Genomic DNA, 19,798 nt, shown 5'->3' with positions numbered 1-19,798 from the left:
AGGGAGGGAGGAAGAGAAGGAAAATTTGCCCTTTTCTAGAGTAAGAGAGTGATGTTACAGTTGAAAAGATTAACAGTTCATCACTTGGAGAAGCATCAGCTTTGCATTCCGCTGGTACTTGTCTGACCAGCTGGTAAACCAGTCAAGCATTAGTCTGTAGAAAGCTATAAACAGGTTTTAGCTGGGTTAATTCAATGTACTCATTACAGGTCAGATAGACTTGTGCAGCCAACACTGCAGGAGAGGAAGAATTTTTTTCCCCCGTCCCTTTTGGGCAGCAACAAATTGTTAGAACTGGCCCTACTGCACCAGAGCTCCATCCTCATTCACAGTAACAGTCTCAAAAGCAGTCCTGTTTTCCCCTGCTTTTCATAGGTCTTTCCCTTTTTGTTTAAACCGGAATACTTATATCTTAAGTAGGCAAGCTAGTTCTCTTCAAAGCTGCACAAGCCAAGATCTGGAGATGGACAACAGGAATGGGTGGCTAGCAGTGAGCAGGACTGCAGCATTCAACAATTTGCTTCCTCACAGCGCCTGTGAAGGCTTAGCCATGGGCTAGCTTATCAGAAAATTTCATCAATTTATTTTGCCCTTTGTCAGGTTAAGGAGATGGAAACATTCCAAGTAATTCTGCAGGAAACAATTTTATTTCAGGATCCTACACATGGAATATTTCCAAGTACATAGGTTACGGCTCATTTGTTGAACTGAATCTGTAGCAACATGTGTTACTATGCAAAGGGAAGTTGACCATCACGCCCTTTGTGCCAAAGGGTCTCTGCTTTTCTCATTCCCTGTTCTCCTCCTTTACTAAATGTTTGAGTCACCAGCATTCAGTTCTGGCCTGTCAAATTACATAATGCACCAGAAGTACACCACAAGAACCGATTAAAACTTAATCATTTATTGAACTGAAACACCATCATGCAGAGTTACGATTGAATATACACAAGCTATATTTTTATTGTTATGAAAAACAAAACCCAAATGATGTTAATGACATTTTTTTCTAGCAAAGTAGAGTCCAAATTCAGTAGATGAAACAGTGCTTCAAGTTAAATAAGATTTCAACAGCTGCTCCTGTTTCTCTAAACTAGACAGGACCTTCTTTGAAGTGAATTACCTGAAACATTGCTGTCCCTTAAGAAATGCAGTTGGTCACAGAACAGAGATTCCTCAGCTTATGTATTCAATTTAACCAAGTATTTCAGTACAACTTTAATGTTATATCTAAGCTTATTTTATGGCTGGCAAGCTACCTCTAACAAGTGATCCTCCTACGTTAGATTCAGCTATAGAGTAAAGCTAAATATGCATATTACAGTGGGTCCAACTAACACTTGCTTTCCTCCACACTGTCTCCTCTCAGCCAGCTCTGACATTTATTACATTTGTATCTGAGTTTATCGAAGTTACTGATGCAGAGAAAGCAACACTGCCCTAATTTTATTTCAAGTCTGCAATGATTCCAGTGAGCAGCATCTTTACAGGACTGGAGCCTCATTTTTGCAGAGATGACTATTTGTAGCACATAGCCTCACCTCTAATCAGTTCAGCTGGCTGATCTGACAGAAAATTAATTTTCCAAATTAAGTTTTCTACTATATCAACCAGCTGAATTCATCCATCTTGTGCCTAAATCACTAGATCTGCATCAGCCATAAGGAAAGGTGGTGAGGATCGATGCAATAAGGCCAACATATACAACAGAATTTCACCATTAGATCAGCACAACATCCTTATTTTCAAACAACAGTACTTTTAAAGGTTAGAGGTACAGCCTAAAAGTGAGGAAGTAGTCAGTTGAAGGGTTCTAGATGATCAAGAAGCATTACGGCAGTTTCAGAAGAGTTCATCAGAAGATTAACTTCATTATGCGTTCCAACATCCCGGATGGAGGCTTTGCTTTTAAGTGGATCAGGCCACATACTGTAGTAAACATACAATACTATTGTACATAGAGTGCTACGTACAATCCTAGATTTTGAATTTATATCCCTACACAATTTCAGTGTTACACAGAAGAGTTCATTCTCCTTTCTGACTCCTGGTGGAAAAGAGATGGAACTGGAACCTTCTGGTGTATGTCCACACAACAGCAGAGGCTGCAACTGTGGCATGGCTGGACATACTAGCACTTTAGTTTGAACCAGAACACCTTAGTCTGAACAACCACAAACAGTAGAAGACAATGATATGGCTTCAGTGAAAGTGGCACAAGCCTGCTAACAACTTAAGTAGGAACCTACTTTTGTCACTAGACTATGCTAATGTTTGCACCTTTATGCCTTCACTACTTGTCACTTATGTGAATCAATTTTATGAGTAGGTATCTCCAACTGTATTACAGTCAGTGTCCTGTGTAGACATCCTTTGTCAGGTATATCATGGACCAAACTGGCACGGAAATAAGAAACTGTCATCTCTCACTGATCTCTCCTGACCCATGACTCAGAAGAAACTGCAAGTTATGCTGAATTACGGGACATGAAAGTTTCAATAAAGTTCTAACTAGTTTCAGCTCAGACTTTGTACTGCAAACCAAGAATATACTCTATGATTGTTGTCACACACAAAAAAAGTTATTTAACTCTAAAATGCTATGTCACTGAAGTATTTTTCCCTCTCATCAGTTTTAAAAGTCTCAGCTGCACCTGAACCCTGATTCTCTTTACCCGCACCCTAGGGATACAGCTCTTAAATAGAACTCCTTAACAAGTCTCCTTGGACAACAGCAGATCTTTTAGTTCACCCTTAAGGAATGTTAGGTTTGTTTTTTTAAAAAAGAGAATGTGATACGGATTTTAGCTTTGTATTTGTGTTGGCTAAATGAGAATCACTGCTATAGGCTTTGGGCATGGCTCCATTCCCTACTCTAGCCATCTCTGAAAACATATTTCAGAGGCAAAGAGCAGTCAACCTCTAAAGCTTGTGTGTGTGGTGGACTCTCCACTGCCTGGACTCTAAGAGCTCATTTCTCTCTACAAGGCATGTTTCTGCTTAAACAAGCATCCTTGGCCTGATGCAGTTTTTGTGCAAATGACTGTATGAGGCTAAACTATCAATCATTCCTGCTGACATTTAAGTGCTATGAAAACTTTCCTTCACAGCTTTAAAATGTAAAGTGAGTGAATGAACTATGCCATGGCTGACAATGCAGATTTCCAAGATATATTTGAGATGTCTGACAAAATTAAAGCTTTGCCCAGACCACAGTTTAAGCAGGAGGAAACTTCACATTAGCCGTGTTTCCAACACCACAATTACAAATCTGCTCTATAAGGGTCAGAAAACAGGTTCCCTGATTTAACTCTACCAGTTTGCCACTGCTGAAATAGTTATACAAAAAAGTTACCTATTTCCAACTAGTTAAGAGGCTGGAGAAGTTTTATAGCCACAGTTTGGTAATATATTGGGGGCAAGTTTAGCTCAGTCAGAGTGTGGTGCTGCTAACGCAAAGGTCACGAGTTCAATCCCCATATGGGCTATGCTGAGGGCTGGACTAGATGATCTCCAGAGGTCCCTTCCAACCTTACCATTCTACGATATAACACAAGCATTCTTAGGATTACAGAATTTTCCACATTCCAATCAACTGAAATAGAAAAAAGGCTCTCTGAAGGACAAAAGATTGTTATGGTAAAGAGTTTAAGGGTGCTGCCTCTGTACCTTCCTACTACTTCTCTGCTAAAGAATTGAGAAAAAAAGTGATCAAACTCTTATGGGTCTAAGTCTTCAAGAGGGAAAAACCTGAATTAAATTACAATAAACTCTGTAGATTCACAAAGCTAAAGTGTTTAGTATCAAGATCAGGAACCCAGACAGCACCCAGCAATGCTGACCTATAGAACTACTATATTATTGAAGTGTTCCCATTAATGCCATTCATATGAGTGCAGTTTGATTTTTAACAAATTGGACAAGTATGTCTGACATTCATTTGTTGACACTAACTGCTATATTAATGCAGCTATAATGTAAGATTACAAACGAGTCCTTATTTATTTCCTCATAAGTTATTTTCCTAGAAGTACTAAGCTGAAGTACATCAGGCTGAAAAGACGACATATCCACCATACAATTGAGCTATTCTATTTTATTGCATAAAATCCAGTAGGCAGTGAAGAGGACAGTTAAAAGCAGTGGTGATGCTTATTACTTACCAAGAGCAATACACGTTTGCTGTTTGAAGCTGATGAGTAAGGTATGTTGTACAAAGAATAAACGCAGTGTTTTCTTGTCCTTCAGATTCCAGATTACATATGATGTCTAGTACTTCCTTGCAATCCACCTTTGCAATCTAAAATAAAAAGGAAGAAAAGAAAAAAGCACTTTCTTCTGAACATTTTTATAAAAATGCATTTACTCTATCAAAGGATATAGTGTCAAAAACAAATTATCAAAATACTCCTTTTAATACCCAGAGTTTCTATTACAGCTTTTGGCTACAGAAGGCACTAAAACTTCACGTCAGTTAGTTCTGCTACTTCTGAACATTATTCTTCTTTAGGATCACCTTCGATTTTAGACAGTTCAGTGAAATACATAATGACAACACTCCAACTGAAACTCCCCATTCTCCCTCTGTGATTGCAGGTATTCCTGATTTCTTGTTGACAATTAAAACCTAAGTCTAAAAAACAGGAGATCTCCCGAAAGCACTAATCTCTTCATCTCTTTGACCATAAGGGTTAATTTTCAATCACACTCCAAGGCATGAAATTAAAAATGGAAATATTTAGAATATACATAAAAGCCTATGGAAGCTGTAAAAAGTCTACCTAAAGGTAAGACTACATTTAACCTAAAAATTAAGACTTTGGAGTTGCACCTGTTTGCATACCAGAAGAAAGTAGTAACTTGCTTATAAGTCAAATATTCTAGACCACAAGCAATAATTATGAAGTGCTTTTATTATCAAGATCACAGTATTTCATGTATTTTTTTTTATAGGATCTATTCTACTTTACAAAATAGACTGCACTCAAGGAATGTTTGCTCTAATCAGCTATTATTACTATGAACAATTCAAACTTCTTATTAACCATGAGAAGTGATACACGAAGGATTAGGGGAAGCTTAAAATATAGCAAATTAAATTAAACAAAAGTCTAATTAAACAGGGAAATCCAGAAGCAGATATATTTTCCATACCTGTTTCTTACAGATTTGACATTGGATTTTACTGCACAAAGTCAATATTTTCAAGGGTCTACAGACTCTTGATGTTCAACTTGAGGCCTATGATGACATCTTGCAGCAGGTATTTTTTTAGAGCACTTCACAAGCCACAACTGCTACAGATGTGAAAGCCAGTCAGTTTTGGTTTAGATGATTTTTGTCAGGGTTTTGTCACTGAGTCACCTCTAGCAAGAGAGAAACTTCAAGCTCCAAGCTAAAGTGACAGCACTTTGCTAAGGGAACAGATGTCATCACTCTTACGCATGTTAGAAGCACTAAGCACTTAGAGTATCTGCAAATCAAGTGTCACCTCTGTAAGGCTAGGCAGGATGAAAAATAAGCATATACCAGTGGCTACATGAAAAAAAAAAGTATGTGTTCACCATCACACACAGAAGAGTGGAACAGGCTGTTCTACCTTGCAGATTAAAACAATAAATGATATTGTTGCATACCATCTCATCCCAAAATCATTTGCATCTTTTAACTTCTAGAGACTCAGCAAGAGCAGATACAGACACACTCATTACACTACCCAGATTTCTCCCTGGAAGAGAATTCATTTCACATATTGACTAAGATGTTCCCATTTCCTTGAATCAGGCTGAAAAATAAACCATAGGATGCATTTTCCAAAGCCTGTACTCTGCCACTTCAGATGTACCAACTCTTCCTCTACCCAAAATCTCAAAGCCTATTAACTCCAAAGTTATCAGTCTCCGCAGTTCTTAAAACTTCATTCTCTCCCTGCCTCTACTTCCCAATCTTCTCCTACATAAACTGTTTCCTTCTCTACCAAGGTCCGTTCCACTTCCTCTCCTACTGACAATCCTGCTCCCAGCTGAAGTCCCTCTTTAATCAAGCCTCAGTCCTAAAGTTACCTTGTATTTTCTACCCTAAGCCTATCTCCAAACTTGGAGCACTCCAGGAACCTGCTCCTCACCTCAGCTCTCACTGCTTGGTTCAAATACAGATCTGAACTGAAGGGGAAGGAACAGTATCTCTCAGACTGCTAAAAATGCAGTCACAGAGCAAATGGGTGAACCCCACCACCACCACCCTAGTGCAAAATGCACTTTATGCTACAGCTATACTGGGTGCCACTGTCAAACACACACTTGCCCTGTACTAACACCATCCCTCACTCTTCCTTCCAGTATGAATTTTAAGAACAGGTTGCATTTAAAACTGTGTGGGTAGTACTGTAGGAACAAAAAAAGGACTTTCATAAAAATCACAGCTCTCAGCTGTCAAATTTGTTTTAGGGTACTGGAATGTACTGTGCATCTTGAAACACAGGAGATGATAGTTAATTAAGAAACTACATTCATGCAATCTCTTCAAGTTGCAGGCAGTATCTTTTTCCTTATAATCTGACCTACATCAGGTCCGTACAGACACACATTCTTTTAATTTGTGTGGGAAACTGTGAAAAGACTTCAGTTATGTATTTGAGTGTATCTTAACCAATGTGCTTTACTATTTTTCTTCATTCAATTATTCCTGTTATATACAAACTACAAGCTGCACCAGTGCATCTCACAATACAAGTTAGGAAAACAAAGTTTTTTTCTTTAATATTTTCCACAATTATGCCCTGCTATCTCCTCAAATACTGCAGCAAACATTCTGAAATAACTCAAGAGGCTGCAGTGGTCTGATGCAAGCCTGTTCTTCCAAGTCTAACACAACCTTTGTTTTTAGAAAAAAGGTTATCAGTGCACACAAATATGGGATACATTTCCTTCATAGATCTCAGCAAGACTTCATATTACCTCCCTTGTCATCTGCTTGGCCAGGTATACCATTTGACATAGGTCTGCCTGCCTTAGAGGGTATGCTCAGTTTCTATAAAGTCATTAAAGAAAGTCACATAACTTAGGCAGTACAAACAGGAGACTTCCACCATCTTAAAACTACAAGCTTAAAAACCTACTAACCAGGGTTTAATCAGGCTACAGAATGATACAGACCTTTTTAACAGCCAGTCCCCTCCTGGCTTACACTTGCACTGTAACACCACCTGTGACACCTGCTATTTTGCCAGTCCTTTGGCAGGAGGACTGGACCAGCAAGTACCACAGTTAAGAACAACTCCAGTAATCGCCACAGATGGAGCTTTTGCAGTCACAGCAAGTTTGGTTCTCTCTGTCTCACTGAAGAATTGGATTTTTTTGGCCCAACTCAGTCATGTTCAGGATGGTAATTTCAAGTAAGTATCTAGGCAATCTATTCTTCTGCATTTCAAATTTGGTCTATGATCCAGCTATTTCCAGATTTTTTTTTTTTAATAAAACTAAAAAGACAAGAAATTCTAAACACACACAGCCCCAAAGCAAATCAACAGTATCCACAGTCAAGTGACAAATCAGAAACTAAATCACAATGTATTAACTAAATCTGGAATTCTGTTTGGCTAGGTTCTATCAGAAACCTAACTAGTCTGACATCTGAATAGAAGTTCAGACACAACAGAATACGCACTACTAAGATATTTTAAATTAGAATTGCTGAAAAAATGCTGTCATCCCTCCCTATATTCTAGTGTCAAAAAGGATGATTGTTTACTCTTCAAAAATTACTGTTTGGAACATATGACCCTAAGATTGAACTTGGTTTTGTCTTTCCAGTCGTTTTAATTTAATATAAAATAAAAAAATAATTAAATCATTAAATAAGAACAAGATTTTTGGACTGTATGAATACTTCATAAGGACAATTCTCCTATCACTAACCTGAGCCTACTAGCAATTTTTATTAGGACATAATGTTAGTACGCCTTAAAAAGGAGATATCAAACCCTGCTTACCTAGGGAGACTCCTTCCTTTCTGGAGCTAAAAATACATCACCATCAAGTGACAAAAAGAGATTTAGTTTCAGCTCAGACTAAGTTTCCTCCAGATGAGTTGGGACAATATGCCCTTGGGTCAGTTTGAGGTCATCAGGAAATAAATGGCCCCCCAATAGTATAGTTACAGTTCAATGGCTTAACTCACCAGGCCATTTATGTCCGTTTCAACCATCTGCTTCATTACCTCATTTAGGGTAAATAACGTTGCTATACCTGCAAAAATTTGAGAGCTGCTGCCTAGCTAAAAATTCATTTAATTTTTTTATACCAAAAAATATTTCATTAAGAATAAAAAGCTTGCAGGACAAGGAATATACACACTAGGTTCTTGTCATCTTCCAGTCAAATTGGAGGTTATGAAGGGAAGGGAGCACTTGGTTTAACGTGACCATAGAAACTCAACACAAAAATCTAGGAAGACTTTTGCAAATGAACTCAGTAGAAGCACCTATCCCTCCTCAGTGTTTTAACAAGCTTCACTGCCATTCCTCTTTCACTTTTCTCAGTCATATGACTCCAGAACATTTCCTTATTCCTCTCCTGACGCTTCCATAGCGTTTAAGAGATGACCGTTTTATAGTTTCCCAGGCATACTTGTGTGGGTGGGATAATGAGCATTAGCCTAAACCCAAGACTTGCTCAAGATGTTTACTCACAGGTTTTCAAATGGTCTTTCCCCAGGAAAGCACAGAACAGCTAATCACTTTGATATTCTAGAGGTGACCAGTTATGTTTAAAATATTCTATTTTTCAATTCATTGCTTTACTTTTAACTGAATTTTTCATTTGAAAATACTTTTTATTGCTACCTTTGGCCAGCATTTGCCTTGCAGAGAAAGTCATTTGAGATTCTGGAATATCTTGGGCTTCATGCTTTTTGCAATAGTAAAGAATGCTAATAACTACTTGTTAACTATCATGCAGGAGAACTTCTTTAAGAAGCATTCTAATTGGCTCCACAAAATCATCAGATTCAAGCCAAGGTTTGTAAGCAGTAAGCCAGAGAGTACTTCTCAGCTTTGTGACCGTTTCTTAGAAGAACAGGAGATTCTTGTAAACATAGATCTTTAATTACATAGTCATATTATTATACATGTGCACTAAGATCAAATCAAGGTAGGAGAAGGTACTAGAAAGTCCAAGAAATAACTTTCCAACATATTTAACAGAAGTAGTTCACCACCCTAACTTTTAGGAGAACATAAATCTGACTCCCAACTCTAACCTAGTCTTTGTAAGGTCCTTCTACAGCAGGCACTTTCTGAAGAGTTAGACAGTTGCCATCCTGGATGCCTGCTTACGATGCGATGAATTGCATATTCTCCTTACTCATAAAGGCCCTCTGATATCCAGTTTAGGTAAGTGTCCTACAGAGATCTGAAGTTAATTGGAATACATCTGCCTCCTATATATGAAAAATATTTAAAAGCAATTGAGAGGCCATCTCCTTTTTTTTATTATTATTTTTTATAACACAGAGAGAGAGAGAAGCAAGCAAGAGAGAAGCAAGCAACAGAGGCTACTTGCTAACAGTCAGGGCTGGACTAGATGATCTCCAGAGATTTCTTCCAACCTCAACCATTCCGTGATTCTGTGAACATGGGAAAGGTTAGAGCACCCTCTACATAGACCTTAGATTAATATGTAATTGCCAGTAGTAATGTAACTTCACTTCCCATGAGCCAGGTCTGGAAGGGGACACATTGTCTATTCTTTAACAGATTATTTCTCTTCGATCTTCTCCAAGCTATCGTCATTCATATTCATCCTTTTTGTAGTATTTAGTTTCTTTGCTAAGCCCTCTGACACCACCTACACCATTCTACCCTGAACTTAAGATTTCACTCAACTTTGTTTCCTTTACTGTTAATTTCTTCTTCCCCACATTTTCAGTCATTTCCACCTCCCATTCTCTACCGCTGCCATTCTTTGAGCTCTTCATCTTTCATCTTTCTCCAATTTCTCTTCCCCCCTCCTTTTCTGTTAGGCCTAACGACTCTCTGCAGGAGGAAGGTGACAAGCACCATAAAAATATTACACAATTCCCCCCTTCAAAACACTGGTGTTTTGAGTTTGTTTTCAATAATTCTGTAAAGAGTACAAATGATGCAATACCTCTGTTCAAGCAAGTAAAAAAAACCTTAAAACACTAATCTTCCTATTGCTGATTTTTCACACCAGCTTTCTGGCACTAACACCACTAAGCTCATGCTTTCACCAGTTCTAGTTACAGGTGGAGCTAACTCAGTAAGCCATATCCCTAAGATGCTGCTTTGATACTCAGTGCCTTAGTTTTCCCATAAATAGTACAATTAAACGATCACCACAATTTGATTCAATTTATCAATCTTCATCCTAGCCTTTAGGCTTGGGAAGACTAAAGTGTCTTCTATGTATCTAGATAGAAGTGATAATTACACCTTACAATCATTAAATGAAACTAAAAAACTGAAGAGGTTATAACTTTGATTTCTAAGCAATTGATCATTAGTACCCAATGCAATCACAGAACATACTGCAAGTTAACCATATATCCCTCCAGTATGAGTATAACACAGATTAACTGCTCATTGCAGACTCAAATGCATTCATTGATCCTTCTGTACAGCAAACTGATCGGAATCCAGCTCAAAGTGAAGAGCATATCTGATAGTGATAGATAAAAATATTTCTTTTGAAAAATAAGTAAAGAGAATGCTTTTTATGCAGTTCACATGCAAAAGAAAACACTGTAAATCAGTCTTCCAGTAACTTACTGGGAAGCATAGACAGAGTTCCTTTTTTGATATAGGTTATCTTCCCACAGTTTCACCAAGGCTTACTCAAGATGTTCAAGTCTAACACTTAAAAGGCCAAACATTTAACTCTAACCTTGAGATTAATAAAATAACAGCTGTGAGAGATCACGAGGCAGAGGCAAGAGTTCTATGACCCCTGCTACAACAGAAATGTATTAATACAAGTCATTACTATGCAACAGAGCAAGAACGATTTTTTCAGACTGCTAAGAATGAATTCAGGGTTCCACAGCAACTGCTTCCAAAGGCTTTTAGCTTTTCTTTCTCTAGTCAGAGAGACCTGATCACTTGAAGTACTAGTATTTGACTCAGAAAGGACAGCTCTCCATTTATGCTTCGCTTACTAGGGGAATTTAAGCCAGAAGTCTTATTTTATGTTTTCAGGCACATCTAAACTTGGATGCAAGCAATGTAATACATACTTATCTACAACAGCAGTTAATACAAAATGTTCTTTCCTACTGTAGACTGCAGATATGACACTTTCTCTTTTGGAACTCTGCTGCAACAGTTCTGCTTTTCAGATTCAGTTCTTAGTATTGCAGAAATAAATTCCAAAAATGCTTGATAAACACACATTAAAAAGGGACTATGGATTACTAACCTCCTTAATGGAGTCTTCATTAGGCAGCATAGAACACACACATGTGATGTAGGCTTGGCGAAAGGATGAAACATTTGCAATTTCTGAAGAATCTGCACACAATTTTGACAAGAAAGTAGCTTGTGGGATGCAGTTTGACTTCATCAAATGTTTTATTCGCATCTGCAGAAAGGAAGGCCCTTCTCGTGTAATCAATTTATTAGCTAGGAAAAGAAAACAGCCTTTGAGAATACACCCATTTACAGCTGACACTTAACTAAAATTGTCTCACTGCATTCACACTTTATTTTATAATAAACTCATTTAAATATGGTCAGCTTTCTTATGAAACTCTAGGTGTGACAGGAAGTGACAGCAATAATTATAGAATTTTCTCCCATACAAATTCAGTATAACTGAGTAGGGAGAGAGTGCTAGGCGATAGAAACAGTCACATAAAAAAAAAAAAAATAGCATCCATTAAGGCAATTGGGAATTATGCCACAGCAGTGGCTAATGGACAATGCTTACACCACAGTGTTTTGAATAGGATACAAGTAGTTGAGCTGAACTGTACCCAAGGTTCAGTATCTTCATTTGTAATTATAGCTTCACATTCCAAAGAACCAAAATATATTTGAAAGAAAGCATTACGTACTAATTTCAACCAAAGATTTTTCACCCACACTACTACTAAAAAACAAAAAAAACACACACCCACCAAGTAACACCAAAATATGCAAAATGAAGTTTAGAGTGAAAAATGTTCCTTTTGTAGTACTTTGAAGGAATAGGCTTAGACCAACCAAATACAACTAATCATTACAAGAGATGATCAGCTAATTGAATATTACCAATATAACTTCAGAGTATTTTTTTTTTATTATTAGCAGTGGCAAAATTTACTTAAATTCACAAACACCTGGGAGTTCCTTGAGTTAAGAAACTGGAGCTAACTTTATTTTAATTCAAAAGCCAACCAAGTGAAAACCACACAGATTTAATTTCTCTTCCTAGGTACTCTGTATGTACTTTGTCTTAGCTGAAGAGATAGCATGCTTAAAAAAAAAAAAAAAAAAAAAAAAAAGCTATAGTGCTATTTTCTGCTTAACAGACATCTACAAAAAGGCAGCGTGATATTAGTCTCCAGATTTGTATGCATTTCAAAAAGACAAAAAATTAAGGGGAAAGACAGCCAATACATTCTTACTCATACTGCATGTAATACATATTAACCAAGGAATAAACTCTGCCTGAAATTTGTATTAAAGAATTACAAAAATTCCTGAGACATTCTGACAGAACACGCATTAGAACCACTGTGCTGCAGCAGCCCTAAAGCCTGTAAGAGTCTGTGCATTAGTTAAAAAAAAAAAGTCAGTCTACTTTGGAATGACAGTTTACTGAAAGAGCTATTGCAGAAAAAAAAGATTTTCAATGTTACAGTATCTTGCTCTTGGATGTTAGGTGAGTAGCATAGAAACCAGTAGCATACAAACTTTCGGAAGAGAAGACTGCATACAACACAAAATGAGAAAATTCTCATGCTTTCTGCACTTGAGTTTTTTCTCCGAAGTCAAGAAAGCATGATCAGAAGTACACTACACTAGTTGGCAAAAGGCTTACAACACATCCCTATGCGGAAAACATATTTTGGGGCCAAGGACATACTATGTAACTTGTGAAATTCTGTAGAATTTTAGTGGTCCATTAAATGTCCTTTTAAGATTCAAATCTGTGGTACTGGTCCACTCTTCACAGGAAAACCTCAGAGCAGTAAACTCTATACATACATGACACGACTTCATGTTAAAGCAACTTCAGAGCAAGTTAAAAAAAGCTGTCTGACCAAGAGATAATCTGCAACAAGATCTCCAGTTGCTAGGAAACAAGCCTTCTCTCTTCCTTTAAAGTTATACCCATACATTGCATTGTGCTTGAAATTTTAGCAAGGAAAACTAACAACGCTTAGCTATATATTCTACTTGATGCAAGAGACTACTATCAGAACAAGTTGGCCAAGAGATTATTCTCAAGAAATACAGAAAAGTCTTGCCTGCTCAAAACTGAAAGCAATCTATTAAGGTAAAGTATATTATTTAAGAGCATGTCAGCCACAGTTTTTAGTGGCCACAGGTGCTCAAAGCAGTTCTGCAATCCCAGTTTTTATAGCCCCTGGCTCACGAAAGAATTGAAAAAATTTCTGGGGAAAAAAAATAATCACAAGAAATAGGAAAAGTTAATCTTATTTGCCTGCTCCAAGAATGATTCTCCATTACACAGCTAGACAAATACTCAGTAATAGCTCAAACGAAGTTTCTATCAACACAGTCAAGACATGTGAAGTGTTTTAAGAGTACCTGCATGTACTGCAGGTCCATGCAAACTTTGTATCAACACTCACATCTTTATTTTTAAAAGCACAGATATGAGACTGACTAATGAAATACAAGTTGTGTACTCACTGTTGGTCTGAACAAGAGGGTTCCACTTGCTGAAACCTTCAGGAGTGACTAGCAAGCACTCTTCCCTACCCCTTAAAAGCACTGAGAAACATCCTTTGCAGGATGTTGCAAAGGAGACAAACTCTAGCCCCTAGTCAAGCAGATATACGTGATTTAAGTAGGAGGAATTCTCATGCATTTGGCTCTAGGTGCTTATTTCATCTTAGCGACTAGTTTTGCTCTAAACTGTCTACACATCCAGCAACCTGCTTGCACCAGCCTTCCCTTCCCTGAAACAGCACCAAAAGCTAATTTTGCTGGCTATTCTCCAGAACAACTTCTCCTCCTCTTAATTTTGTACCCATCTATACTGTTAATTTCTAACATGCCCGTGAACATTTTTTGGGGGCCTCTCAGAGACCTGTGACTGTGCTTCATTTCTGTTGAATGTTTTCTCCCATTGCTCTGAGCATCTCAGTACTAAAACAGCTTACTATAAAATTAATACCAAGAAGCCTAGCAACATGTCCCTCGTCCAAATCCTTTAGAGTGGTAAAAAGTCAATGCAGTTTCAAATTCTAAAAGGCTCTCTAACTGCAGGACTAGACAGTAAGGATACAAGAATTCCCCCCATCCAAAACACTTGGAGCATAAGATGAATCTGAGACACAATATTATGAGTACAGACTATATAGAAGTCTGAATGGCGCTAAGGCATGAAAAGACACCACGGTCACTTCAAAAACTGCTTGAGAGAAACAGTATATTGGGTGAGCATTTCCACTGAGAGCACCTCTGGAATAGGAGAACAATTTAAATGCAATAAAGTACACTAAATATGACCAAGTAGCATTAAGAAGCCGAAAATGCTCTCGGCCAAGACCTCTCTAGTCTCTATACTGTAAAATAGCAATACAGTAGAAAGATCTCCCAACATTCCTACAAACCAACTCATGTCAACAGAGACATACCAAGATGTTGGTACCCATGCGCCACGTACCCAAGCCGACTTTAATCCTTACTTTCTTCCTGAATCACACCATTTGATGTTGAGATCCCCCAAAATTATGCTGAAATAAGGGGAGTTTGAAAGCTAGCTTCTTTAGCTTAGAAGAACATCAGAAATTAGACTAGTGATGGGCATCCATTATGCTCCCTTAGGGATGCTCCTATTAGTCATTCAGTAAGCTAAAAAGCATAGCAGTAGTGACTTTTGTGGGCCTTTCCTGAAATAAATATTCATGCCCAGACAAGCACCTTAGATCATCTGACAGCACAAAATAGTGACAATCAGCCTAGAGGTATGGCAATTTAATATGGCAGTTAAATTTACTAACAGCTATACCCAGTACCTAAGTTGCTCTAAAATTCTTGTTAGGATTAATTTGGCAAGCTGTATTTACAGCTGATATGTTAGTTCCTTTTCAGGGTCAATGTATGCATGTGTGTGCATACACATATATGTATGTACACACAACTTTTAATCCAACCAAAACAGACTAAAACATTTCAAGTTCAAGATCTTTGATCAACCCAAGCATTTGATCATCATTAGCATGAGCTACCCTTTTTCAAGGCAAACCTTGGTTGGCACATTGAGCTATTTTCAGATGTGGTTTACCAGTGGTCGACAGCAGCAGAAACAGTTTTTAAACATATACCATACATAAAAGCCAAAAGATAGGACCTACTTAAAACTAAATTTTAGAAGAATTTTAAAGAATTTTAGAGTTCCTTTTTGCACCCCTCTCTCAACATAGCCTCAGCGTAGCAGCAAGATTTTCATACCTGCTTCAATCTGCAAAAAGTGCATTTTGATTCTTACTATCTGTATCAAATGAAGGTCAGTAGTCAGAAAAGACTAATCCTCCATATAACCGGATATAAGAGCATCACTTAGATCTGAGTAGTGATAGAATTAAAAGAAAAAAAAAAAGGCAAAACACAAGAAGCCTGGCAACTAATCAGTGACTTGAAATAATGTGTTACAGCTACAAGTATTTAGCTGATGAGAACATATTTTATGATTCTTGAGGAAGAAAAGGATCAACTTAATCCAGCAGACATCTAGAGAAAATTCTTTAACCCAAGCTCCAATCATGTTTACACATGGCCAAAAAATTTCAAATGACCAGAAAAATAAGACTTCCCACAGGCCAAAATGTATCATAGCAACAGGAAGGCATGCTATGCCTTCCTGGTACAGAGAAAGAAGAAGGAAAAAGTGGAAGGGAAAAGAATCAAATTTTTAATTAACTTTTTTAAAACTAATTTTAACACATGGTATGATACAGCTCATGGATCAGTTGATATGCCAGTGGCAACATACGCAGTCACTGAATTTACCTGTCTGATGATGCAAGGAAGATAAAAGTTACATTAATAGCATAACCCAGGGGTCAAAAGACTTCATCATAACACATTAGCATGGATTTTTTTTATTTTGTCATGCTCCACAACGTAGGATATGAAAGTTTATTTTGACAATACACTATTGTCAAAAAAGGAGATGAAAATTTCATAGATGTCCTCAATCTATTTTTCTCTCTTCTTGTAAAATTTTAAGAGTTCTATGACTCACAGTGACTCATAATATGCGTTATGGGGATTTTTTGGAAGCATTTAAGCATTTAGAAGTCTGAATGGCACTAAGGCATGAAGAGACTCCACAGTCACTTCAAAAACTGCTCGAGAAATTTAACAGCTGGCCACAGTTACAGGAGACCAAACCCTTTGGCCCACATGGTCCTTCCTGGCCTTATGGTCTCTCCTTTGACAATCCTCCACAATCCTCCATAGCTCCTTAATACCTGTTCAACATGTCCTTTAATAAAAAGGAAAACCTCCTCCTCTTGTTTCCATGGAAGGGCACAAAATTATTTTTTGAAAGAAAGAAGCATTAATTTATGTATTTATAGCCACTAAGTATATCTGTTTTCCCTCTTAGTTACTAGTTTTCCCTCTGTATTACCATTAACACTACTATTTTGATTATGCAACATTTGCAGCAGAAGAGAAACAAGATAGCACTATCCTGTCACACTCTCGTTGTCTTTCTGCAAGTGGACACACAGCACCTAATTTCTCCTACTACTTACTGTTTCCTACATAGTCTGTTGAAAGCACTGTGAACCAATACCTAATACATCTTGCTTGGGTAATAAGCTAACACACTCAAATATTTTGGAAAGTTCATAGAAAGATGTCTTAGATATGCCTAAGCAATACTGAACATTTCAATAGGTCACAAGGATGACACTTTTCTTGGTTTATCTGCTCTTAGATATCCTGAGACTTAGAAGAGAGAAGAAAATCCCCCCCAAAAAACAGAATCAAAGAGTTATTTCAAGATTGGCACAAAAAAATGCACTTAGGCAGGTATCTGGGTTCTTAGAACTGCCTCTTGTTTAAAGCATCCAACTCTGTCTTATCTGGTTTACCTGAGAAATCTTCCTTTAACAAATTGGTCTAATACGGGATTCAGAGGCCTCCATTTAACATTGGTTAAGTATGTCTTTAGACTATTCCAGACTAAGTGAGAACGCACTTGTGTAGTTGAAGAGGCTAGCATTTTCAGAACATGTACAACGAATATCCTGTTACATCTGCTTGCATCACATGAAAGAAACACCAGCAACCAGTGGTTCCTCTGTTGGGTGTTTATTCAGATCTAGCTAAACAGACAAATATGAACTGAACTACTGTAGGAAATTAATAGTTTCAAAGTTGCCAAGTGATCTCAGAAATGGGAACCCACACAAGTCCAAGTCAACGTGGTCAGAGGACTCCTGATTCATAGTTTGGGAAACTACAGTTTCCCACCTGCAGAAGCTTCAACCCACATTAAGAGCCAGGGAACTGAACAAATAAGTTCAATTGTCATTGTGGAAGACAAGCGGTAGTCTGAATCACTATCACAAGAAGTAACAAGGACCTCCTATATAGGAATGAAGAAATGCAGCAGGGTCTAACAGCTCAGTAATATAGCCATTGATAAAACTAATTGTGCACAAGAGGCAAATTAACAAATAATGAAATCCATACAGATGCACATGAGGAAGTCCTAGAACTGGAATTCACATCAGTTCTTCAGAATAGACCTTAGCTTGCAAGGGGTAAAGGGACTTTGCAAGCCTTAAGTAACTGAGCCATTAAGCATCATTGGTACACCATTCCAAGAAAAGGATTCCTCAATACAGCTGAAGATTTTTTAGGAAGCATTCATTTTCAGTAAGATGGTCAAGCTTTGAACTGCAACTTCTTTTCAGTAGAAATGCACTAAAATGACAACTGTGCGACCGGATGACCTAATACTATAAATGAAGAGCTCCAAGACAGGACTCTAATATGATAGAGAATTCTTTTCAAGGCATTTTGGAGATGGGACTAAATGCAGTTTGGAGTAAGAACACTTATACCACGCTACTGTCATAGGTGAATGCTGACGAAGATTGCAGCCTTTCCTTAGCTTTTTTTTTTTTAATGCTTTCTAGCATAAAGAAGCAGCACATCCTGTGAAATAACTGTAACCTGCTTATCCTTTAGTTTATTCAAAAATTCAAACTTAATATGCATCAAGGAGAGGCTTCTCAAAGCCAGAAAGGATTATGCTAAGGAGAAAAAAAAAAAACAAAACAAAACAACATTTCAAATCCCTTTTTCTGTTGCTTTAGTTGTAAAGGAAATATTTTATGCTCTTCTTCCCGTCTCAGGATTTAACTTTAACCAATGAGTTAAACCTATAGTCTCATGTACTTTTAAATAAGGCAACTGAAAGGAACATCTACAAGTACTTAATACCACTAATAGATGAGAAAAAAATTTCTGTGAGTAAAATAATAGTTTAAGGGAAGACTTTTAGAAATTACATAAAATCAGGTTAAAGATTTTTTCCTTACCTCTCAATAAGTTCTGATTCAAATCCTCATTTCACAAGGCTAGTTACAATGAGCTTCCCAGCCCAGAGTTTAACAAAAAGGAAACCTTTTCACTCTACAGTCATATCCCCCTAAACACACACACACACACACACACACACACACACACACTCTTACATGCATTTTGTTCTTCTCAAAAGATGTATGTATACATAGTTCTGCACCACCAGCAATTTAGGACTAAAAAATTATTTTAAAGCAGAGTCATGAAAGACAGGCCACTCTAGGGGCAAAAATTCTGTATTTTTCTATGGAAAAAGAAACACTTATTTTCAAAAGTGGAGTTTGAAAATGTTTGAATTGATGGTGATAAAAGCATAGCCCAGCTAGAGATGCATTAGTGAAAATAGATTATTCAAGAGAGTGCCAGTGAGACAGTTTCATTCTAAATATTATGTAGAAACATATGAACACTACTGCACAAAGCAATTTGAAAACCCACTTCCCTTCTGATTTCAAATTAGTTTCCCTACCACAACTGCATCAAGTTCTTAATAATCCTGTTTCATTACCAAAAAAAAAAAAAAAAAAAAAAAAGTTTTTTTAAATCACTCTTACCTTCCTCTGTTTCTACTGGCTGCTGGGATAGAATTTTAAGAAGAACTGGATTTTTCCAAACTCCTTCCCTTGTGATATCCACCAATATTTGGAGGTTGTTATTCCCAAATTCCAATAAAGCATCATGCGAATCCTACAAAATGCAAAATGAAGGGAGAAAAACAAAACAAGAACACACATAACCATTAGAAGTTTCTGCTAAACATTAGAACACCACCATTTTTAATTATCTGCCATAATATTTTATTGTGTTCTAGTAATTTCACACCATTGTATATCATCATTTTAACATGTTTGTCTTGGAATTTTTAAAGAGTACCAAAGTCCCTACTCTGGCCTAATTCTACAGCACAGTTTCCTAATTTCAATCTGCTAAATCTTAACTGAAATGGTTTCTTAATCTGAAGAGTAATCTGCAGTGGTAACCCTTCAGCATTCATGACAC

General features: G+C 37.3%; 1 protein-coding gene across 3 annotated transcripts in view; it reads right to left on the bottom strand.

The window, feature by feature from the left end:
- RLF (RLF zinc finger) overlaps positions 1–19,798 on the bottom strand; it is a 54,972-nt gene that overhangs the window by 11,256 nt on the left and 23,918 nt on the right. For 2 of the 3 annotated variants that reach the window (XM_062594200.1, XM_062594201.1), the window contains one exon: positions 4,164–4,300. In XM_062594200.1, the coding sequence (XP_062450184.1) occupies positions 4,164–4,300 (137 nt within the window). Of the gene's footprint in view, positions 1–4,163; positions 4,301–11,435; positions 11,639–19,353; positions 19,487–19,798 lie in introns of all 3 variants that reach the window. The other variant, XM_062594199.1, reaches the window with a different exon arrangement.

The sequence above is a fragment of the Rhea pennata genome, chromosome 23 (genome assembly GCF_028389875.1).
Source record: "Rhea pennata isolate bPtePen1 chromosome 23, bPtePen1.pri, whole genome shotgun sequence".
NCBI lineage: Eukaryota > Metazoa > Chordata > Aves > Rheiformes > Rheidae > Rhea > Rhea pennata.
This window is presented reverse-complemented; position numbering and strand designations above follow the sequence as displayed.